Raw genomic sequence first — 25,948 nt, 5'->3', positions numbered from 1 at the left:
CAAGACCACTCATTGTATTCTATTACAAATAAAACAACTGGATGCCAACAGCCGAGGTATAAAAGTTAATAAGCACAGTTTAAGATAACTTTAACCTATTTATATCAAATCAAAACGTCAGAAGAGAAATGTGTATTGAAATAGTTTACATTATCATTGATTTGCTTGGATCGAATGGAGAATATCCGGATGATGTATAATGCCGAGCGACTTGTTTATTGAAGAATCAATCTAAATACAGTTATTGGGATTAAATAACCCCCAATATTGTCATGTAAATGACGAGCAGCGCCTGGCGGAGACAGATAATTACGCAGAGATGGGCAAATTCCTCCGCTATATAATTTAAGTCCAATGAAGGGACACCTTTGTCAATAAGGAGCTATAGCGCAGAGTTCTGGAGCACCGGTAATGCTTCATCCTCATGGCAAAACGAAACACAAAACCTACTTCAGACGCTTAGGACCCGATCACGACCTTTTGGGAGACAATGCATTCTAAGAGACGATTTAACCGTCGACCAATCAGGCATGTTACGGTGGACAACGCGATGTTGAAGAATTTATATAAGTCAATACCATGTCTAAAAAAAGACTCAAAAAATCAGCACCAACACTTGTGTGGTCTTAAACATGATATCATCATTTTAACAGATCATCACTTGGTTGTTTATTTAGAACACCTAAACAATCGTAAATTTTGACATAGTGTAGCAATGTAAACTTTCAAGTAACTCAAAAAAAACCTGAGCCCAGAGGAGATAAATGCAAAGACAAGCCGGATAAATAACAACCTAACATATTCGACCTTTGACAGGTTTACGCCAAACCACAGAACAATGGGGGAGATGTTTTATTGGTCATCTGATCTAACACAAGGTCCTTTGCAGTTGCTGCAATCCTGGACAATCTAAACAGAAGCACGACTCCAAGGGGGTCATATTGTTTATGTTGTAAACACAGATGGACGATTTCTCTATACACTCTTCCTCTGACTGATCTTTTATTAAAAGGGTAAATAACTAAGGAGTCCGGCAGTCAATCCCTCACAACCACAGCTTTACTAGTAAGAGTCGCTCCTTGCTTTCACTGATCCGTGAATTAATGTCAAGATTGCATTTCGCCGGACCCTAGAGACCGCTCCGTCTGTCTGTCAGTACGGATCAGCAAATTCCAGTAAGCTTCATCGATGCATCATTATGCCATTACAACGGTGCCGTGTATTTCCTCGCTATACTGAGGTCACTCAAGGTGAATACAAGGCACTTGGGACCCTACGTTATGCAATAAAAGCATTTGTGGCAGAGATTCAAATAGCGTTTTTTTATTGTAATTTTGGTCAATATACTAGCGGAGAGCGCATATTTTGGTGATGTAATTGTTGTTCATTAGATAATGAAGACATTGTCTAACTGATAAAATGCAAATTGATCTCGTATATACCAAAAGTGTTGAAAATCAGTTCACTCATTTCATTATACATGTAGTCCGGGGCCATCATCAAAAGAGATAACGAGAGTTGCTAATTTAAGCACAAGATATTTCAAGAGAATGCACACATGCCATGAACAGAACTTTTTCATACATGTATTGTTAATTGGGTTGAACTGCAAAGGTCCCCATACTAAATATCGGAGCCAAAAGAGTTTGCAAATTGAACGCTTCCAGCATCAAAAATAAACTCTATCGATGTGTTTTAGTTCGTTTTTACGATTATGGAACCAACAGCAGTCTTTCTTTGACAGCTCAGAGTTACAGCATAAAACAGGAGAAATTTGTCAGACTCCATGCCAGACAATTCATCAGTTTGAGACGGATTGTTGCAACTTTAGTATAAAGTGTGTCAGGGACCTTATAACCTGATATTGCATGTCTATATGTAATATGGTCTAGGCCAGTAGCATGCATGGATTTTCCACGAATCACGTAAATGGTAGAAATACGTTAAACAACTCTTAGGTGGTAATACGTTATTTATTATTCAAGAACCTTTGCTCTGTATCTCCTGCAAAAGATAACTTACGTGTGCATGTCAGTAATGCTAATTTCAAACCAAAATCTAAAACATGAATTGGAAGTGTTCCCGATACCATTCAAGAAAATATTGAGAGAAATGTGTAACGTCATTTAACAAGGGCGCGCGCGTTGTTCAATGATGTCTGGTACCAGGAAACATGGCGCGTTATCATCGCTCAGAAATCGTTGAATTCTTTGCAGGGGTTAGTTTCTTTATTCAATAATGCGGTAGATTCGTTTTTGAGGCGTTTTATTGTGCTTTTATTGCCTGATATTTAGAGAGTAACCTTTGTTTGGTCTGTTTTGTTTCATTAATTGATAGTTTGCAAATCGGCTCCGTCATCCGGATCCAAAATATTGAACCAATGTCTTCATCATGAATTAACGTTGTAATGGAATGAAATAGTACAAGGTCAAAAAAAACTTTCGGTTTTAAAAAAATATATATATAACACTTGTATTTTTATCACATATATATTCAAGTGGTTCAACCATCGGCAACAGTAGCTAAATATTTAATAAAGGCCCCTGGAAATAGCGCCCCTATGTTTCAGACCAAGGCATATGCGTCACTCCCCCCCCCCCCCCCCCCCCCCCCCCAAAAAAAAAAATAAGGAAATGTTTATACTTAATGTTCGTTATTGACTCTTTACATGTATATAAAGTGACAAAGTTTGAAATATTAAATGTACTGATATTGAAGGATATGCATATCCTTCCTACAGGAGAATGTATACATGTATACTGGAATACTAGAACTTTGTACGATCCAACCAAGAATATCAAATCTCGATTAGCATTTATGCGTATACAAAACGGAAATCAGGTATCTTTCTTGATCTTAAAGAATCCTTTGCTTGGTATAATAAAAGAAATTGATGGCGCAATTTGCGCGACAAAGAACTGCTTATTAAGACAATTTATCGGCATGATATTGCATTAAATTTTCATTAAGTTAATTCAATCAGACAGTTGAAACGTTAGCGGCCGGGATTTTATTTCTGTAGGCTTACTGCAAAACCTAGAACATACGAAGAAAAGGCAACACCAAGACAGCAATTATAGACATGAAAAAGTGATATAACTTAAAAGGCATATTAAATTGGCGGGAATAAAATATTTTTTCCTTCATATATCATGCAATAAACTTGGTTAGAATAGTCACTGTGCAAATCTACATGTACATGTATGCGCTTAATTCTCTTCTCCAATGAAACAAAAAAAGTGGCAGACGAGACGAGGCAATCGTTATTTCACAGAGCTGAACACTCCAGAGAAAACTCAGAAAACCTCCAAGATTAATCTTTATATGTTTTTCTTTGTCAATGAAGACGTTAACGTAATTATTGTGTTCAATTTGCATGACCTATTAGATAACCATGGAAAAGAAGAGGAAAAGGCAACAAGATAGACACCAGGGTGAACTACCAATGGGTTAGCGCCCTCTGAGACCCGGGCTCGGCGCTGTTAATGCCATTAATCGAGTTTCCCTGTCCTCTAGGGCCTGGCCATATCACTCCTGTCACTAATGCTATTCGGACTGTCCTGTCTCGAGGTGAAGTCGCAGCGGTTGTGTACTATTGCAGTACTTGCACCATTGTTGCGCTCTATCTTTAGTTTCTGTGTGGGAAGCCTCGTTTTGGTATTTTGCAACCAATTACTGGACCAAGTCACCACACAACCACTTCTAAAATATCATTTCTGATAGATAATTAATTATACTTGCTGTCAGCTGGTCGCTTGCTTGCATTTTTTGTAAACTATATTTTCCAAGTTGAAAATAAAGATAAAACTACTGTTTTTACTTAACAAAAATATTTGAAATTGGTAATGTAAACATGTCATGATTCATCAAGTGTAAAAAAATGTATTTATGTAAACTTAAACATGTTGCTCGAGTTTCTGTTTCACGCGAAACCAGAAAATCACCCAAAGAATTCTCCGTTATATCAAATCAAAAGTTATACACTTTTTATAGAATGTATTTGATGCCGAATTTCTCACACCTGAGAAAACATCATGTTCCCACATTTTCGGCCAAATTGCAGCGTCTTTTTGCAGAGAAAGATATGATCGCTTTCTGGGACTTGATTCTGTGTTTCATTTTTTCTCTTCTCACCTCAAACCTTTGCGCTTGACTTGAACCTTTCATGAGCTGATAAGCTCTTTGTAGATACACTGTATGAATAACTGACATCGTATAAGAGGATGCATCATGATCAAGTCGTGTCTGCAATGACGCTTTTTAGTACTTAAAAAAATAACAAGTAACCATCCAAACCTTTACCCAAATGTCAAACAACTTTTTTTTCTCTCACAAAAATAAATTTAGCAGTTATATTGACTTCCAGGCAAATAGTCAGATGTTTTTGCCTCTTCTCTAAGAGGCAACGTACGAGAAATAGGTACTTATCCGATGAACTTCTCGCTTCTTGATCAATATTATTATGTCAAACGGTCTTGACAGACTTTCTTTTAAAAGTCGACAGGCAATAATCATTACGGAATTCTTTAGAAATTTAGGCGGGGTTCAACAGAAAACGTAATGAGTTCATCCATGTTCTTTCTGCTTTTTATCGAAGCTGAGAGTCTCATAATTTTCAAACGTACGTAGACAAACACTTTACAAAGACATTTTTTCAGAAACTTTTGGCATAAAGAATGATGATTATAGAAAAGTTTATTTCATTGTGCAATAAAATGTTTGCTTTAAGCAAATTACTTCGCATACATATGTTTGTATCTGCTTTTATGTGGGTATTTTCAACAACTATAATGGAGGTTTCCGCCTTGACCTTTATTATAGTTTCATTCAACATCCCCTGCTTATTGGGTCACAGACTACATGTACTTTAACTAATGCTATATAGAGGGCAATTTTGATACCATGTACAGGGCATTGCTCCAAAATCAAGACTTCCCACAATCTTGAGACATTACATTAGAGCTTTCTCGGACTACAATGATATTAGTATATCTAGTAAATTAATGTCGTTTATCGAGGTGCAATAATGACAAAGACACACTTCTGTGGAGAGAGGTCATCTAAGATGAATCACAAGAACCTTTACAGAGAATAATTATTCACGAAATTGGAAAATCGATAAGTTCCTTAAATTTTTCGACAAGTAAACAAATAGCTTTTTAGAAAATATACCTATGCTGGTTTAAAATTGACACTGTGTGATGAAATACTGTAGCTGCGATGTTGGTCCTTTAAGGACATTTAGTACGTTGGAGCATTCAAGTTTGGCAACATGTAGACTCGAGTTACACCTTGTAAATGGGTGTAAATTCACACCAGTACTATGACGTTTTGTATTGTGCATACATTGACTAGGATAAATAAATCGGTATATAAAATGTCAATTGTCTGTACTCTTTTTAGACATTTATATTCTAGATTAAGTAGTGTATATATATATCTCTCAGATAATCCGCGACTCTCAGTGAAAATCAAAGGCCCCGCTTCCTTCAATTATATTAATTGAAAAAAACTTCGCGTCAATTTTTGAAAGATTTTTAAATATTTAATCAAACAAAATCCAACTTTAATTAAAAGTTTTAACGACTGATTCAAATATTTCTTTAATGAAATGGTACATGTATACTAGTTTACAGGATTAGGATCAACAAATATTAATTAAGATTTGAGCTTGATATTAGTTTATAGCAATATAAAAAATCCGTTTATTTCATAATTTAATCCATACAATTGATTCCTGCATGTTTAGATAATACTGTCAATTCCTATAAACATTCCGTTTCGTGTTTCATCTTGCAACATAAATCAATGATAATCAACAAAAATTATTTACATGAAAAAATAGACAAAAGCTGTGCTGGATATTTCTGTTCTCTTTGTAACATGCTTTTGTTTTGTTTTGGAAAAAAGGAACACACATTTAGATCTTTAGTTAAAATCAAAAAAAAATAAAAGAAAGAATTGTTATTCTTAAGGAACATGCTTAGGGGCGTTCTCTGGAGTCAGCTTAAGGTCAGCTCCATATCTGTAATGAAATCCCCCCAAAGGTAACATAAAACACCAACATAAGCCCCGTCAGACGGCACAAATACCATCGCACTGGTAATATGATTTCCGGTGCAATTTATTTCCCAGAAAACACGTTCTCTGCTTCAGAGGAGGCATTGTTTTAGAGCCGAAATTACCTTCTTTGATAAAAGATTCGATATCTAACAAAAAAACCCAGAACTGTTATTACATTGCAAGATCTAGTCAGTTGTTTCAACTTGAATACATTCAGTGAAATTTGTAGAGGTAATTCGCGGCACATCCTCATTGAAGTTATCTGCAAATATTTCGTTTGAATTTCAATTTGCCTCTTTACTTCAATGTTACTCCGCTGTTTGTACTTTAATAATGCATTTGTAAAAATGATGTACTGGGGAGGAGTTTTTCAAGGTCATAAAGAAAAATGGGAGGAATGAAGAGGTTCATTTACTTACCATTAACTTACCATTATAAGGGATACGTATTTTTCTTAGCAAGAAGAACAAATCTCAGTTATAGAATTTTGGGGGGAAATGTGCTCTATCATGACTTTTGCTTGGTATTAAAGCGGACCGAGTTCGTAAAACGCAGTGTCTGTAATCATATTCTATAGTTCGGCGTGTATGTAATATATAAACACATTATGTAATCACATACTGTGCTAGTATTAGTATGTGGTGTGTGCTTTTTCTGTTGGCAATGTAATATTGTATTTTGTAGTCAGTGGTCATATTCTAATCACATGTTGTTATTACACATTGTAGTCCGTGGTGTGTAATCACATATTGTAATCACATATTGTAGTAAGTGGTGTGTGTATTCACATACTGTTATCACATGTTGTAATTACATATTGTAGAATGTGGTGTGTGTAATCACATATCGTAATCACATGTTGTAATCACATATTGTGGTCCATGGTGTGTGTAATTACATATTGTAATCACATGTTTTAATAACATTTTGTAATCATATATTGTACTCTGTGGTGTGTGTAATCACATATTGTACTCTGTGGTCTGTGCAGTGATACTGTAATATGTCGTGTAAATCCTATCTTAGTATGCGTTGTGTTTTTGTAATAATATTACTCTCTGCTGTAATCAATCTGTAGTATGTATTTTGTGTTAATTACCGTCGGATGTAATTGTGTTGTAGTGTGTGTTAACTGTCGAATTGAAAGTGGGATTTTAATTTATTTCTTCTTTGAAATGCATGTGTTATGCATGTTATCCCACATATACATGTATTGTGCAAGGATCAGTAATCGTCTTCTGGGTACGTGAAATAACGTACACCAAATGCTTGATTACGCTGTGCGCTAGTATATTCCAGCTTTACCATCTTGTTGCATTCGAAAGTAGCACTGACCTAGGTTTACCTTTATTATATCTATATTTAATGATGTATATTATGTATCGTTAATAGAGTTAAATCAACTTTACTATCATCAAAATATTAATGAGCCCGTGGCCAGTTCAACCATGAATGATTTCAGTCTATGAATACCCCAATCTTTCCTAGTTATCGTATCCGAGTTCTATCCAGAAACTATGAATAATTTCGTAGAAGAATAAACAATCGAAATGCATAAAAATTGTTGTTTTGTAGAAATCTTTTATTTATTTTTCTCCCTTCTGTCATAAAAAGATAAAACAATAAGATTTTTGTTTACGTTTCTGTTACTTCAATGTAGAATTTTTTTAAACTGATACCAATTTTCCACGATGAAATACCAATTGTCATGCAGTTTACATTTTAAAGAGTTTTGGATTGGGTTTTAAGCTTGATAACCAGGCCACGTTGTCTGAGAGAGGCTTGATCTTCTTCGATAAACAATAAAATGATTGGTATTAGGGTCTTGATAAGGTAAAAAGTGCGGTTTTATGTTCCTCAAATTACCCCCGCTCCCTATCGCGCTACTTGTGCAGATTTTTAGTCTGTTCTCGAGTGGTCAGCAATCGATGGCTATAGTCCATCAATTCATTGCAAGGACCATGGAAAGTCAAAAGTAAAGGCTTGCACGCAATTTTTAGTGAATGTAGACACGGGCACCTGACGTTTTAAATATTATCCCCACAATGAGGCATACTCTAAAACCTGGCCTGGCCTGGCTTGGCCCCATTGGCCTGGCCTGGCCTCAAAGTTGGCCTGGCCTCACTTTTGGCCTCAAAATTGGCCTGGCCCCAAATTTTGGCCTGGCCTCAAAAATTGGCCTGGCCTCAAATTTGGCCTCTACAAAAATTTTTGGCCTCAAATTTATTTTTATATTTTCTTTACATATTTGACGTTTTTATTGATGTTTTATTGATTTATTTTCAATGCACATTAAACATCACTTTTGGTGCCTATAGTGTCTTAAAGTGATAATGTATCAAAAATAATAGTTACAATTGAAAATATAGTACTAACAATGTATATATATGACTAAAAGTATGTTGAGTAATCAATTCTAACAGATTTTTATTCAGTATGATTTAAATTCTTAAGAACTTAAGAATGTGATTTTGCCCTGCAATTGTATAACGATGGCATGTTTTTGCAATGTATTTAGATCAAACTGCTCTCAGGATTAGACACTATCTATGCAACTCTTCTTTTACCAACGACTTGTTTGAGAAAAAAGTAATGGAAGAGGCCAATATTTGTTTATTCTATCAAAAATCACAAAATGTTCTGCTTTGTTCAAATTCCGATGATGACAATTCCCCATAGGAGAACAATTATTTCCTAAGTATACAAGCAACACATACAGGAAACTCTACTCTATAATCAGGAGGTGATGAATTAATGAACATCACCGGGTCAAGCTATCGAGGGATGCAATGTTGCAGTCGTTCACAAATGCCATTAATTAAATTAGACATGTGAAATGTTAAACGGCAGGATAGGCAATGAATCTGACCCAAATGTAATAGATTAAGGACAGAAAAGGTTGATATTAAATTTCTGCTGGGGAGGGAAATTGGGCTTGATTGGTGTTGACAGGTAATATAAACAAACAGCAGATTTTAAAGTGCATTACACAGTGATAACAATTTAATGCTATGTACCAGTTTACAAATGTTTTGGATATCAATCAGGTCAGTCTCTTAAAATGATGTTTAAATTTTAAATGGGAGATGGGAGTGACAACTTAATCGCTTTAGTATTGGGAAAATCTATTTCTTATAGTAGGACAGTGCTGTGCATGCATGTCATAGGTATTTTTTGTGTGATTAGACATGGATTAAAGTAATTCAACTTGAAAAATCGGTCATCTTGTCATATATATATTTTCATATGATTATTCCTTAAGAATATTCAATTCTGAAAGAAATCAATAAAAATTCAATTTTAATCTAAGAAAATGAGAAAAAAAGAAATTTTAAAATTTGAGGCCAAAAATTTTTGAAGAGGCCAATTTAGAGGCCAGGCCAATTTTTGAGGCCAGGCCAAAATTTGGGGCCAGGCCAATTTTGAGGCCAAAAATGAGGCCAGGCCAACTTTGAGGCCAGGCCAGGCCAATGGGGCCAAGCCAGGCCAGGCCAGGTTTTAGAGTATGCCCCCACAATGAGGACATGTATATGTATTATGAGCTAAGGGGCAAAAATGATTTTTATGAGAAAATTGTATGAGGTCAGGTGCCTGTCATGTGCATGTAGATTGTTTTCGATGTATGGAATTTCCAATTAAAGTGTTTTTACACGTATAGATTAGACATCGAACATTGTTAGCTAGATAAGATATGAAAGTTACAAAATAACATTCCGTGGTATAAAAGAACAAAGCTCTTCCTAATCTATTGGTTGTGTTTACAATGTACATGTAGGGGGTAAATTTTTAAAATGACCCAAATATCCCGAAATGTAAACTGAAACAGACACATGTCGCCTGATGGATCAACTCCAAGTACATTTAACGCTCAATCGTTGTACCAGCTTTCGCTAATTCATCAAAATTCTCCTGGTGATTTTTTGGTCGTCTGCGTGGATTAAGATTAGATCAAATAAGTAGATCGAGAACGGAGTCAGCTTCGTCAAGAATCAGTCAATCTGTGACATGCACTTTACGACACTTATTGGCTCAGTCTCACATGTGAACGCTTAGTTTATGAGAATTTTGGGCAAGGTACAACGAACTTGCAACAATTCTTTTGAAAATGCACGTTAATACTTTAATGCATTACAGATAAGATCATATTTACAAAAAAATGAAAAATAAGCTTGTTGACACAGCTCCGCATTTCATAAGTATTGATAAAACGTGTCAGAGTAGATCATGTATGTATGTATGTATGTACATAAGGTCACTAAGGAATTATGTATATAAGTACGTACAATGTACATACAATTCTTTAAAAAAGTTGCGAAAAAAGCCTTTCAAGAAAACAAGCAGTGGAAATTAAATGGACCTTAAAGCGATGATGTATATTTACTAATATCATTGATAATTAGTTGTTCATTCATGAGAAAAATATTCTTGGAGTATGGTTAACATTTCCCCCTTTCACTGCATCTTAGCAAGGTATATAGGACCGTGATCCCTTTTCTCCCAATAAGACAAATCAGAGAGAGAAAACAGATTTTCCCCTTTGACATTAGCGTAAAGAAAAATAATAAATGCAAAACTTCTCCTTGGTTTGCCTTATCACTGATGATGTCAGTAGTACATATGCCTTTGTATAGGTACAAAAAAGGACTTGTAGAACTTTTTAAAATCATTTGCAGCGAAGAAGAAAGAAAAAGCAGTTCGGACAGACTTTATATCTCTATCTCCTGAGGAATTCAGAGGGTTAGATGGAAATAAATGTCACGATTTTAGACATAATTATTAATTAACAAATTTTTCTTTATTCAGACGTACACATTTTTATAATTATAAAATCGGAATTTTTTATAATTGGTTTCCAGGAACGAGTACACATTTTCCAGTGCAAAACTATCAACTTATCAATTATCAATTCATAGTAATGAAGAAACTGAAAACAGGAACAATTAGTATAATTGAATCATTATGTATCTAAATAAAAACAGACTATTTCGACGTATTGTCTCTCATCTGTGAGATCAAAAGAAGAATATAAGAAACACTGTCGTCTGCTAGCGACAGAGGACATCCTGGTGATTATGGAACTCGTCACAAAATATCTCAGAAAAAAGCCCAGTCTTGCGTGGAAAACAGTTAACGATGACAAATAAAATCAAGTTGCTCGCAATTACTGTTGAAATAAAACCCGTATTTTTTCATTGAATTTTATCCCCAGCGCGATAAGGAAAATCTGTGGGGATCTCTGTGATCTGGCTATAGTTGGGAGGTACTAGTCCGCAATCAAGGCTAGATTACCCATCATTAAAGTTATAATGAGTCAGACAAAATCAGCATGACGAATTCCATTAACAGTTGTAGCATCGTCCATATTTGGACATGGTCTTTGTAGAAAACATTCGGTCCTTCAGTTTCATCGATTGTATTATTTACGGATATTATATTTACTAATTAATGAAGAATGCATTGGAAAAACACACAAACCCGTACATTGTATATTGTGACGGCATTTAACCACTTGAACATAACACGCGATTATAACTTCCTACACATTAATACGAGTCTTTTATAAATCGTATTAACCCTCACGCTAATTCTTTACCCCAAACGTGAGATTAACGCCCAGAGGTATTGACAGATTAAATACTTCAATAAAATCTCCACAAGATTCAATATCCATGTTTAAAATTACAACGGGGCTTGTTATGTCGATAGTAAAATTTACACACAGATTACTTGCTTATCAAAATACATTTTTTTAGAACATGGGGTATTTTATGTCCTATTTTCACAACCAATATATATAATCGAACATATTTTTCTTGCTTTACCATGACCAAGTTTAAAGGTATGCATGATGTTTGATGGTGAAATCGTCAGGATTCCTCCAAATAGTTCTAATTATGATAGGAAAGTGCAGCATGTAATGCAAATGATACAAAGTGCCATTATCTGATGCCGGGTCGTTAACTTCAAATAATCCTTGCTAGACAGTGTTGGAGCTTACTTATTAATCTTCCTGAGTCGCGTATTTCCTAATGAAGTTGCACCAAATGTACTTGTTCAAGTGTGGTAAAAATCCCCACTTACCCTTTTTGATCGATTTTGCTTTTAGTCTTGATTGACAAAATGTAAAAAAGAAGATACGGATAAGTTCTTTCTCAAAACATAGCTCCTTTTACTTTTGTAAACTAAACTTACCTGAATTCGTTAACAATATAAGCGTGTTGATAATCCAAAGAGATTGCAAAAGAAGCATTTTTTTTCCTCGCCAAAGTTCACGGAATATTCAGCTGAATAATTTTTGAAATTCATTTCTCACTACACAATTCATTATGAAGATTATCCACGAAAAAAAAGTTGAAATCATTTACACTTCACCTTCGCCTGTTCCACTGACCAAAATATTAATCCGAATTCAGAAGTAAGTGAGAGTTGCCGTTCTTGTCACCAAAAGCGCTGCGGTGTATTCTATGAGCTGGAGGACCATGCAATAATGGTTGAAAAAAAAAACCACCGAAAAAAAACAACAAACAAACGACACGCTAAAACCCTACTCAAAAGAGAAGACCATGTTGATCAGTTTAGGGAATATTCTGGTGCCGACCCTCAAAAAACTTGAAGTACATTACAGATTTGGATGCTGCTCTTTACACGGTATATTTTACCAGAGGGCTAGCTTTATTTACGATGCATATCAACGTGAATTTTCGTCATAATAGGCTAAATGGAGAAACATTATTGAATTCAGCGAAAACAGGAAATTTAAGTCCTGAGAGCACTGATAGATGGAAGCTTGCTTGAGAGAAATTTACTTTCGTGTTTACAACTTTACAAATATGGTAATATGTATTATTCAAAACAGGAGGCCAAAAGCTATTGAAGGTCCCTTTAGTATCATATTCTATTCTTCTATACAATACTATAATTATTGTTTACTGATGAGGTCAATAGTTGTCAATAAACTGCTTTCCTTTAGAGGGCTGAATGGTCGTGGCCATTTTTTAGGCTATATTAATCTCCTTGAGAAGAAGAACTCCGTATAAAAATACTAGTCAAATTAAGCTAAAAGATTTTGGAGGTTTTTTTTAAAATAAATAATAGTTAAAATACTAAAAATCAAAAGTAAATCTAATGGGTAAATTGTTGAATATATAACTTCGTTAAACAATGAAATATTTCCTTTAGCGTTTCATGCGGGGAGGAAGGTAGTGCACGTCCTCATGTAATGGAACAGTGCCAAATAAAGCGTTTATGAAGGTTGGTTTAAACGTTTTAAGAAATATGGACAAATTGATTTTAACTGGTTAGATCGTGATTGGATTTGTCGGTAGACTGTTGCCATATGAACACGATTGCATACATAATTTAAAAATAATTAAGGATAGAAATATTCAATCTCCTCTCTGTTTGGTTTATATATCCTTAACAGAAATAAACATGTATGATGATTCATTATAAGGGTAATGTCGGGAGTTGAAAACTAGAATCACAGAGCACACTTGACAAGTTTACAAATCCAACCTCTTTGATTGTATAAAAAGCAATAAGACTCTTCTTGTGGACACGTACATGTACCTCTCGGAAAAATATTTGTTATACTTTGATTCCCTATATCAACCTTAATTATCTGATTAAGTATGCTGCTTTTACCTGTAATCAATGTAAACCATTAATGTCCAATTACTCACATAAGTTAAGTTACAATTTCAACTGAAAATTTTAGGTACCGCATATTTCGTACCTGTAAGAACACTTTTCGTTTTTGTTACAAATACAACTAATTTCTAGATGCATTGTACATTTATTAACTGATATAAAATTCAAATAATACAGTCATTATGCCTTCACAATCAAAATGACATAGAAAACAGAAAAGCCATGCATGCACCGAAAAAAAATCAATATCACATTTACATGTACATACATGAAATATTATGCAATTTATCACTTAATATTCACATTGCTTTATTTTGGCATACCGGTATCTGTTCTGACTACAATAAGCATCAATTCAAATATCTACATACATGTATTGAGTGACATTTCACAATTTGGAGGAAAGAACACCCTCATAATTTGTCCTTGTCAACGGGGAATATGTTTTATTTTTTGTGTCGTAAAAAAAGATAGGGTCATCGACCTTCTGAAGGTCATATCCTTCCTCCACAAGTTCCACTTTCCGATTCTTCATTGTTTGCGTAATGATAAACTCTGACATGAATCGAATAAACAACGGACGAGCGTAAACCGGAAGTTCCTTCTGACATACAGAGTAGATCGTACGTAGTTTGTCGTCCGTGATCTGATTATCTTCGTGTTTCAGCATAATGGCTGCCATTCCTGCACGTCCATCTTCGCCTTAAAATACATGGGAATGAACAAAATTATGTTTATTATGTTGAACAGCTCGAAACACAGACAATACCAAATATAGTATTACATTTAGATTAACATGCGAAGCGCTTTTATTTTGACAGTGAATAGGCGTAGTTACTATTTGACATCAAAATACTATTACAACTATTGGCAATATATAAATTTACAACAAAAAAGAATAAGACTTGGAGACCATTTGAATTTACACGTCTCCAATTCCCATTTACTTTATTGGTAAAAAATATTCATGGGCAATTTGTTCTTAATGCATCAGTTATCAACCAATTGAGTACTATCAAACTGTCATTGCTAGGTTATAGCTATATAGAACAGAGAAATCAACAGAAATCTTCTTTATAAAAGTAAGAATTAACTTAAAATTTGCTTTTTTAAAAAGTTTATTGTTTCACTATGAACTACTGGTGTGGCATCATTGCGTCTGCCCGCTATGTGCCTGCACTGAATATACAAGTCGAAGAGGGCCAACTCTTGAACAGCGCGGTGAAGATACCGAGTTACATTACCATCTCTATCATGATATTGCAACTAAAAAAATTACGTAATCTTGATATTAATAACCAATGCAAAGCCATTTGTGCACCATCGTTTAATTACTTTGAGTTTCAGCAGAATTTAAGAATTATTTGAATTAGATTCGTTGAATAATTTGTAATTTGTGTTTCAATACTCACCAGGGATAGTCACGCCATAAACGTTGACGTCACGTATGAAGGGAATCCGACTTATGACGTTGGCAACCTCTGACGTCGAGACGTTTTCACTCTTCCACCTGTAGAATCAAATAGTGTAGTCAGGCAAACATTAACGGGTGTCGGTGTTGATGGTCACTTACTAAAATAACTGAACTTTGCGGTAATTATATAACCGCGTTTCATGCATCTTATCCACTATTTCAAGTTCTTTCTAATATTTGCTGTACATTGATAAGGCCAGTTTGTGATTAAGTTGATAATTTGAAAAGAGATTAATATTGCGCTGTAATTTTGAGAGCGCTTATACTTGTATATTAGTTACAGTGAATGCTGCTGCTCATAAAGCAAAATTACAAGCAAATTAATGATACATATAATGATTTTATATATTTTATTGTGTAGAACATCGAATATAAAAAAATAACGCTACTTAACTGTAAACACTTAAATTTTTGTAATGACAAAGCCCAATATAGTGATTTCTGAAAAACTACATATCTGGAAAAAAAAAACCCCACACACTTGGTAATATCCTCCAAATAAGGATAATAACTACTTGAAAACTTATAACATACATCTTTTCACCAACCTAAACGTATCTCCAATCCTGTCTCTGAAGTATATGTTGTAGTCTTTGTCCAGGTATACCAGGTCTCCAAAGGAAAAGAATCGGTCCCCCTTTTTAAACACGTCCCTCACGAACTTCTTTTCGTTCATCTCTTTAGGGCCCTTGTAGAAGCCGGTGTACAGCTGCTCGTTAACTGAGGATATTACAAGGCCAACCTCCCCTAAAACAGATGTATCCATAGTTACTTGCACTGATACAATTTTATTTAAATTTGCTTTGATACAAATATCACGCCCCTAGGGTTTCTATCACACGGGAAGGCGAATTTTTGGTTCATATCCTACAAGGCGGAAAAAGGTAACTAAATTTTCTTTCTATAAGTATACGATATGCAGATAAAAGCCAGGTAGAGCAAGGTTTCGTCGTGCTATACATTTTTGAATACCAGTTCATTTTTTTTCAAAATAAATTCAAACAAAATATTTAATGTTTCCCATTATGCAGTATGCGTCTAAAAAAATCTGTTGATAGCGTTTACATTACGCCGAAACACCTGTCAAAAAACCGCAAAATGACGTCTTTTTATTCGATATTACGCTTATTAAATTTGTGTCATTGTCAAATTTTTATTTACATTTTACAAATTAATTTGAACTCAAAATTCATAATATTACATTATAAGTCCTTTTGTAAAAGCATTAATATTACATATGTTTAACTTAGATTATCACATGCTTACATTTAAAAATGAAGTCATTACGATTTTTGCAACTTTAACAGTATGCCTTTTGTCGCGTTATTCTATCCTTTGAAAAGGTAGTACCTGACAATTAGCCGCGTTATATACAGTCTTTTTGAAAGTCTTTGTTTTTCTAACCTATTAATAGTGTTTCTCCGACCTCACAGATGTTTGACCTACCCTAGCCGCTTTCCCGTACCTACATCTTATTTAGGCCCATTATGTTATGGTTTGGATAATCAAACGGGCTTTTGGAAAGGTGTTTGAACATTTTACGTGTTCAAGGCTTTCTGAAATAAAATCTGCTGAGAAGCCTCCTTTTAGGTTACAACACATTTTATATCATTTTAGTTGCATAACCGATAGTATTTTTATATTCTCATAGCTTACAACACCAACAAACCTGGTTTAATGGGAATGCATAGTCCATTTTTATCCCGAACTGGTTTCTCAGCACTATTGTCGAATTTAAGAAAATGGATTTGAAAATTAACATCTCGGTATATAGTTGCCCTCTGCAATAAAAAAACAAAACAAAACATAAGGTACATAAACAAATTCATAATGGAAAACGTTCACTATTATATGCACCAGAATATCAATATTAATGACACAGATATTGAAATTGTGTTGAACCATTTATTGAGCATTATTCATAACTCTACCAGTTGAGAAACTGATACCATTTTTATCGTTCATTTATTGCCTTACCATTAAAGGTGACATCCGGCCGATTGCACCAACGGTATTTGTAACATTGGTGAAAACACCCGTGCCTTCTGTCGCACCAAAAAATTCCACAATGCGGGGAATTTTAAACCTATTTTTGAATTCTTCCCAAATATCCACCCTCAGTCCGTTTCCAAATGCAACGCGCACATTATGGACACCGTCTAGGTCGCTCTGTTTGATGGAAAGAGTAAACATTAACCTTACCCACTTCTTTGATTATTGCACAGGCACGTAGCATCGTTTTTGACAAGCAAAAAAAAAAGCAAAAAAAAAAGAAGGGAATTTTCCAAATTTTTCAAATTCCCAATCCTTATTTAAGAAAATTAGTTGCCGCGAGAAAAAGTAGGGGGGGGAGGGGAAGCCCCCTCCCCCCCCCCCCAACGATGCTACGTGCCTGTATTGTCACCCGGTAAAATCAAAATTTTAGACACGACAGAACCAAACCTTGGGAACACGTAGCAAATAACGACACAGCTCCCCAATATACTGAATGACAGTCACTTTATGTTTCCGTACATCTTCCCAGTAATGGCGTGCGGAGAACTTCCGCCGTAAAACTACTGTGGCTCCTGGTCAGATATAAGAATTCAAACAAAAGTTGTACACTGAACACGTCGTGCGTCTATTGCTGTGATTTAATTTGACGATAATTAACATATTTCATCAACGAAAAACATACCTTGATCTAAGGTGTTGTACACACTTATTAAGAAACTGGCACTGTGGTAAAGAGGGGTTACAGCATATGCTATGTCGTTCTCATTAAAATCAAAGATGTGCCAGAATGCGGATGCAGATATTGCTTTTGCCTGATTGATAACAGCGGGTTTGGGTAGTCCTAGAACAGGAAAAGGAATGATTATGTTTCAGTCATTGTGTTTATTGTGTTGTTTGAGAACTAAACTAGCCTGTTTCCCTGACTTACCAATGTTGCTTCGTGAATGAGTTACAGGGCATTATGGGTATACCTGAACACAATCGCAATATCTCGGGCCTTTCCGTTAGAGCTCGGAAAAACGAGCGCTGTCGGAAGGGCCCGAGAAGTTGCGATTGTCTTAAACCAACCCACCTGTTGTACCAGACGTGTATATATAACACACAGGATCAAGCAGACTTTGCTCCCCCCGACAAGCTGGGGACAGTGGCACAGGTAGAGTGCGGAGTAGGACTTCATCCATTGCGATAAATTCTGGGGGGAGATCGGCCTGTTGACTCCCAATGGCATACTTCTTCATGTCCGGCAATTCGCTCATTATCTCTTGGAGGGATTGTAAATGTTCATCACCTGTTATTGCAAGAAAGATAACTCTAAAGTGTCCGAATATGTATAAATAACAAAATTCTAGAATGCATGTAAAAGGAAAAAATCTCACCTTGACCAATAATGAGTACAGGTGCCTCGCTGACTTTTAAGGAATGAACAAGAGGATTCCCTTTCAGATGGAAATTGATGAATACTGCCGACAGTCCGGCCTTTCGTAATCCTGAAATTACGTGTAACAGTAGCACAAGCTAAATCAAACAGGAAAACGATTAATTTCAAGTAAAGCTCTGAATTTCAAGCATATTCTTTAAACATCAAATGAGCACAGCTTGAATAAAAACATTTTACTGGCATATATATGTACATGTGTAATAACTACTGTAATTTTACACAAGTGCTTGAGGACATGACCCCCCCCCCCCCCACACACACACACACACACTCCGATTTTAGAGCCCCGGGGCTCTCCTCATTACAGAAATTCATTTAGAGCCATGTACACAAAATATCAAATATCTGAAAATTAACAATGAATACTAATTATCGAATTATGAAAAACATCCCCTCCCAGTCTGCTTAAAAAAGAGGTTTTTGTGTGCAGGTTAGGGGTGTATTTAATAAATCGATTATTTTCTGTTAATTTTCAGATATTGGGAAAGGAACAAGTTGTTTACATGACACATGTATTAAAATAATTTCTATCAAAAGGAGAGTTAACAACCCCGGTTTTCTTAATCGGGGTGGGGGGGGGGGGAGGGGTAAGGGGCGTGTCCTCAAGCACCTGTGTGCTTATTATTAGGAAGGTATGTTGTCAGTAATAATATCGTGCATTTCTTGGACCATTCCTTTTATTGTTTCTAACAAACAAATAATTTCTGCAAAATATTTCAAGCATTGTGTTGTAAATTTAATCGACAGGGTTTTATGTATTATTACAATCGGGTTCGTTATCGGGTTGGTCTGTTGAGACGCTGAGAAATGATATTCTGCATAACAGTGCACTGTTTTCACAAATTTCTACAAACCGGTAGGGGACGTGTATTGCTTATGCAATACTCTCAGAATGCTTGTTCTGATTGAATTTCAGAAGTGTAGTCATTTCTAATGGTACATGCAACCACCCAGCGCAAATAAATTGGGGTAGTGAAATTACATGTAACTCTTTTACGAAATATCGAAACAATCCATCATATCGGGAATAGCGTTAAACTGTTGATTTCCTGGGGTTAAGACTGACTCGCACTTAAACAGTCCTTTAAAGAATTTACAAGACATCAGCAAATACTTCATTGCTTGATGAGAATCTCACCAAAAAACGTCCATAGGAAGGCCGGTTCGTTTTCTATCATCATGGCCACGGGTGTGTGAAGAGGGAGGCCCCATGTCATGGCTAGATTGGCGACCCTGTTGGCCATGGCATCCACGTACTCATAGGAAAAGTGGCGGTCCTCAAAGATAATGTATGTCTTTTTGGGAAAGCGGGCTACATTTTCCTCCAACATCTTCAAAGCTGACCGCCCTTCCATGATATTTTTTTTACTCATTTTTAGAGCCTTTGATAGCGCTCGAATCGTTTTGATGTCATCACCTATCCAAGGAAAGTAGGCTTTCCAGGCCACCAAGCTCGCCCCGGCCATACCAGTGGCAGCGAGAGCCACTTTTTGCTTCTTTGACATCTACAAAAAATAATTATCGTTGATTATAGAATATTCTTTTTCATTCAAATCGACAATTCGTTTTGAATACAGGACCAGTGCATTTAAAGGGGCATGGTCACGATTTTGGTCAAAATTTATTTTTCTGTTTTTGTTATTTGCAATGCTTTAGGAATGCATTTGTAATGATTACCCAAAATTTTAGAGTCGGTTGTAAAGTTATAAGCTAGATACAGTGCCCACAGGTCTTTGTATTGTAAACAAGACTCGTGCCCTGTTCTTGTTTACATATGTTCAATACACCACTAAAAATCTTTTTCAGCCTCATATATCTATCTTCTTATTCATTTTAAGCATAAATAAACAGTTCCTAACGTTTAAAACATTCATAATAGGTCTAAAACTGGCATTTTCTCTTCAACGTTCAAAATGTAAACAACAACTTTGTTTACATGGCAAAGAATTGTAAGCTCTGTAACTTGCTTATAACTCAACAAATGTCACTCAAATTTAAGCTGCTTATTAAGAATGCCTTACTGAAGCATTGTTAACAATAAAATCGGAAAATAATTTTTGACCAAAATCGTGACCATGCCCCTTTAGCTTCGTGCATATAGAACCATTTTAACAAGAGCTTGGACTTTCAGTAGGGCGTCGCTATCTATTTCTTGCGTAAAAAAAGTTAAAGGGGCGCAGTTTTAAGCGAAATATGCACCGATTGCGTATGATACCGGTGAGCGACATTCCCACAGACTTTGCAGCACTAGTGGCAGCGGAGCGTGTGCTATGTGCACTAAAAATGTTCGTGTCTATGCCAGCGTCTGTCATCACTTTTTTGATCCAGCGAGCTACCGTTTGACTAGTTACAGCATTATGTGGTTTTCTAATCATCAACAATAACTTAGTTGTATCTCCTCTAATATCTGCTGTTGTTTTTAAGTACAGTTTCAACAGTGAATATACACACAAAGGTGGACTATCTGAAAACTTTCTTAACACTAAAGGCGCAACTTGAAAAGATGGTCTTGTTTGCTTGAGTAACACATTAAACCTAAATACTATACAATCATCCTCTATATACATATCTCTTATATCTAAACAAGCTAAGGACTGACAACGTTGTCCTGAAACTAAAGCTAATAACATAGTCAACTTAGAGGTCATATCTGGTAAGGACAAACTCTCATTTTCTAACAAACTAAGGTATTCTAACACTATATTTACATCCCAAGTAGTACCATATCTAGGCAAACAAGGTTTAATATTGAATACACCTCTCAAGAATCTTTTCACTAAAGGATGTTGGCCTACAGGGAGATTATCTACAATAAAGAAACCTGACAGTGCTGATCTGGCTGTGTTTATAGCACTATAACCACAACCCTCTGTCATAAGTGATGCTAAAAAATCTAACACATTAGAAATAGTAGGTACACAACTGTTACACTGAACTTGACTTGAATATTGAAACCACTTCTTAATGTACACATTGTATTGTTTACATGTGGAGCCTCTCCATGATTTCATAAGAACTGAAATTGATCTTTCCGATAAATCAAGTTTCTTGAAATTTTCCCTGAAACATGGCACACCATCAAATGAAGTTTTCGGGCCAGAGGGTGCACTTGTGTAGGACTGTTTTTCAACTGCAGCATTGTTTTGGATGGCTTCAGAGCAAGTGGAGGTTTCACACACATTCTCAAGATGATTGGGTACCAGTTCTGTGTGTCCCATAGAGGTGCAACCAAGAGGCCTTCTGCTTTGTCCATCAGGATTTTTTGACATACTCGGTCGATAATGCTAAACGGAGGAAAAGCATAAAAAGACAAATTAGTCCAAGAAATAGTGAATGCATCAACAAAAGATGCTCCAGGTTCATTTTTCCAACTTACAAAACATTCTAAGTGTTTGTTAAGTCGAGATGCAAATAAATCAATATGTGGTTTAAAATATACACTAGTTATAGTTTTAAAAAGTTTTTCATTCAACATCCATTCTGTTTCATCTCGAATCATTCTACTCTCCCTGTCTGCCACTACATTATCAACACCTGGTAAATGTACAGCTGTTAACCACATATTATTTCTTTGCACAAAAGTCCATATTTCTCTAGCTTTATAATTACATGCTGTTGATTTTGTACCACCCATATTGTTAATATATGCCACTGTTGTGGAATTGTCACAATAAATTTTTACATGTTTATTACACAACTCAGCATGAAAACTTTGTAGTCCAAGAAAAACTGCATGTAATTCCAAATAGTTAATGTTGGGCAAGTACTGTTTTTCTTCAATGGACCAATGTCCCCCTGTAGAGACACCCTTGTATTCTGCCCCCCAACCTATTCCTGATGCATCAGTGGTTAGTGTCGCTTGGATACTTTTCTGTCGAATTGGAGCCTTGATGCCACTATTTATTTGTATTGACCACCATTTTAAGTCTTGAAGCGCCTCTGCTGACAGTGTCATTTTTGAATCAAAGTTTCCCTTGTTACATTTAAGAGCTATAGCTTTTTCTTTTTCAAGTAGTTTGGTATGTAACAATCCTAAAGGAATTGCTACTGAAGATGAAATAAGGACTCCCACTAGTTCTGCCACTTGTCTAATTGAGTGTGATTTATTTGAACAAAAATTGTGATAAAGATTTTTGAATTTCTTTATCTTTTCCGGAGTAAGACTGATTGTCATTGATTTAGAATTCAAAACAAATCCTAAAAATACAATTTCGTGTGTAGGTACCACCACTGATTTTTTTCTTTATTGATCTTAAATCCCAATTGTTCAAATAGATCTATTGTGTCTTGTATGTTTTTTAAACACTGTTCATAACTTTCTCCTTGTAAATAGGAATCATCAATGTATGCAACAGACACATGTCCTTTAGATCTAAGTGAAGCATATACTGGTTTTAGGAGCTTAGTGAATAGTCTGGGTGCACTTGACAGACCATTTGGTAAACATGTGTACTGATAAAGAGTTCCTTTCCAAATGAATCTTAAATATTTTCTGTCAGGATAGGCTACATTCACAGTATAATATGCATCACTTAGATCCACAGAACCCATATAACATCCCGGTTGAATCAATCTTAAAGCTGTACACAGTGTTTCCATTTTAAAATGAGCATACTCAATGTTTTCATTCAGTTGTTTTAAATTCAAGATAACACGATAGCTGCCATCCTTTTTAGGACGTAAAAACACAGATGATATATATTCATCATCAGAGTGTGAAGCTTTCTCCACTACCCCTTTCGCCATTAACTTTAATAACTCTCTGTCTAGAGCCACAGCCTCTGCAGAGTTGAGTTTAGTTTCTCTCACTGAATATTGAACAGGTACTGAAGTAAATTCTAATGAATATCCTTTAACAGCATTAAGGATGTATCTGTCATGTGTGATAGTTTTCCACACTGATAGAAATTGACTAATCCGTCCGGCATGTTGAATGTCACCTACCTTCTCTACTTTTGGTGGGACACGGGTTTCTTGTTGTAGTTCTTCTTTGTTTCGTGATTGCTGTGGTGGTAGTTCCGGTTGTAATGCCCCAGCTGGTAATGCTGGGGTCCTCTCCCTAAAAAATTAGGTTTGGATCTTTCTCTGAACTTCAAACGAGGATTGAACTTCATTCTAGTTTTGGAAGTTTTGTCATCATAAGCTACCTTATTAGCCATTTTGTTGTGTTCCGTGATGTTTTTCATTTTTTCCACCACGTCATCACCAAACAAGTATGCCGTTATTTCAGTCTGACTAGTGCACAGTTTTTTGTATTCTGGTTTCATGTTATTTTTTATACATGCTTTTCTGTGCAAAGAAAGTTCAGTGTTACTAGAGGCCAACAAGGCCACACCATCGAGCAGATCTTTGGCTGCTTTGTTTTTGTCAAATTCATTGTTAGGTTTCAGCAAGCTATCCACCACCTTGATTACGGGACCAAGTCCTTTCAAAAGGGTTTTCTGGATCTTATGAACCTTTACGTCCGTCGACCTCGTAGTTTCGTTCATACAATAGTTCCAAACGAAATCATTCACTCGAGGAAATTCCAACTTGCAGTTTTCTGGCCGTAAATGTTTATCAAACAAGTCATTTTTCTTCGAATCTTCTAATTTGTTGACTAAGAGCTTATTTACTAAGTCTGCCAATTTTGTTGTCACGGCATCGGAAGTTTTTTCCTCAACAATGTAGTTGGAAACAGCGAAGAAATCTTCGTCATGTTTATCCGAGCCGCCATTTTTGTTTACCTCTACGTCATGTCCGCCCAAGTCTGAAGGCCCCGCCTCCTTTTGACTGACAGCGGGTAATTTTCCATGCGCGGTCGACTCGCAGCTTATCTTGGCCTTTTTTGCCGCGTTATTAGAAACGTTGTCGGCCTTTCTTTTAGTTGTACTATGTTTTCCAACTGATTCAGAATCACTATCATCAGCCGATTCTGCTTGCACATAAATCAAATTATTTATTGCATCCAAAGATTTCTTCATGGCCATCATAGCCGAATTTTGATCTACCATGAATCTTTTGAACATCGATTCGGTAACAAATTCGGTGTTATGCACAGTATCTTGTTCGCTGCACATTTTATCTTGTGTAGTTACGTAATCTTCTTCTTTAGATCTTGGTCTCGAAGAATCATCGTCCACCCACTTATGGGCATTTGGTGACGAATTATGTTCAAGCGCATCTCGCTTACGAGAATGCTTTGCACTTGTATGCGCATCTTGTTCATGATGCGTTTCCGACTGTTCAATGACTTGGGTTAGAAAATCCCCCAAAATGGCGTCGGAGCCTGAGGGACGCTCCTCGTCCATCATGTCCATATCCATATCGTAAAAACGCACGATAAAACAGTTTACATCTAAAAACTCCTTTCAAATTTACCGCAAATGTTCTGCACCAATTCACTATCCAACGAGAAACGCTAAATGTACTAAAAAACGGTCACAAAAAAATTTAAATTACAGAGCATAAAATTCCACGACTGATCAAATCTGGGTCAAACTTCGCATTGAATTCTGGGAATAGCTTTGCAATCTCACGTGATCTCGATGCTGACGCATACTGATGGAGAATCGGGCTTCATGGCTTGTAATTAAATTTTCTTTTACGTTTTATAGATCAAGAATGAACATCATTTTTTTTTTATTGGTCATCTCACCTAACACTCTAATTGTACATTTTTAAGCTAGTAAGACTTAAAAATAAATTCCTATAGGCCAAAATCAAACTATATATATATATATACACACCAAATTATGTCCCATGGTTTTTACTTGACTTTTTTTCGTTTTGCAGGTACAAAAATACAGTTTTTATGACTCTCTCCACATTTTTTCTTTCAGTTAGCAGCTCTGATATTTTAGACTTTGAGGTTTTATATAAAAACTTAATCATTTATAATAGCATCAAATGTAAGATCCCCACCCAAGGTTTACACCAGGGTTTTGAGTAACGCAGCAGTAAGTCACCATCTGTGCTAAGTCCTAAAGGGAATGAAACTTTCTTCAATTTTGTTTCAAACCACACAGCCATTCTTGAATTGTTCAGGTTACATTTTTTATGCTTTGATCTACTATTATTCACGATTGTTATTTTGGATATCATTGAATACACTTCTTGCTAACATATTCCGCTTTTTCAGATGATCAGTCAGAGACCCTGGACAAAACAGAAATCTTGAAATTCCTTGTTGTCCATAGCTGTACTTAGTTCTTCTTTCACTCTATAAACCTGTATGGTGGATTTTATTTGTCTTCAATCTTTAATTCTTTACTACCCTTCTACTTTCAAACGTTTTTTTATGTGTGCAAAAACCAGTTCATCACAGAACGGATTATAGTTTGAGATGA

At 35.7% G+C, this 25,948-nt stretch overlaps 4 protein-coding genes across 4 annotated transcripts in view; all 4 read right to left on the bottom strand.

Annotated features, from left to right (window-relative positions):
* The window catches only part of LOC105347736 (netrin receptor unc-40), a 30,723-nt gene extending 18,265 nt beyond the window's left edge, over window positions 1-12,458 (bottom strand). Inside the window, exon 1 of the mRNA XM_011456918.4 lies at window positions 12,256-12,458. Coding sequence (XP_011455220.1) covers window positions 12,256-12,313 — 58 coding nt within the window. The 5' untranslated portion in view covers window positions 12,314-12,458. The remainder of the gene's footprint in view (window positions 1-12,255) is intronic.
* Window positions 12,459-13,867: 1,409 nt separating this feature from the next.
* On the bottom strand, window positions 13,868-20,154 carry LOC105347735 (long-chain fatty acid transport protein 6). The gene is made up of 10 exons (XM_066087261.1): window positions 19,759-20,154; window positions 18,559-18,669; window positions 18,255-18,470; window positions 17,865-18,023; window positions 17,630-17,754; window positions 17,165-17,356; window positions 16,857-16,968; window positions 15,736-15,934; window positions 15,126-15,223; window positions 13,868-14,415 (listed from the first exon to the last, which is right to left on the bottom strand). The coding sequence occupies exons 1-10, from the start codon at window positions 20,123-20,125 to the stop codon at window positions 14,102-14,104; spliced, it is 1,893 nt and encodes a 630-aa protein (XP_065943333.1). The 5' UTR covers window positions 20,126-20,154; the 3' UTR covers window positions 13,868-14,101.
* A 607-nt stretch (window positions 20,155-20,761) lies between these two features.
* LOC136269756 (uncharacterized) lies at window positions 20,762-21,894 on the bottom strand. The gene has a single exon (XM_066087179.1). It carries the CDS (start codon window positions 21,887-21,889, stop codon window positions 20,762-20,764), a length of 1,128 nt encoding a protein of 375 aa, XP_065943251.1. The 5' UTR covers window positions 21,890-21,894.
* On the bottom strand, window positions 21,791-25,041 carry LOC117687018 (uncharacterized). Its single transcript, XM_034463056.2, has 2 exons — window positions 23,565-25,041; window positions 21,791-21,904 (listed from the first exon to the last, which is right to left on the bottom strand). Exon 1 carries the CDS (start codon window positions 24,923-24,925, stop codon window positions 23,570-23,572), a length of 1,356 nt encoding a protein of 451 aa, XP_034318947.2. The 5' UTR covers window positions 24,926-25,041; the 3' UTR covers window positions 21,791-21,904; window positions 23,565-23,569.
* Between the last annotated feature and the right edge of the window lie 907 nt (window positions 25,042-25,948).

The sequence above is a fragment of the Magallana gigas genome, chromosome 6 (assembly GCF_963853765.1).
Source record: "Magallana gigas chromosome 6, xbMagGiga1.1, whole genome shotgun sequence".
NCBI lineage: Eukaryota > Metazoa > Mollusca > Bivalvia > Ostreida > Ostreidae > Magallana > Magallana gigas.
Note: the sequence above shows the minus strand (reverse complement) of the source record. Positions and strands in the feature narration are given on the sequence as shown.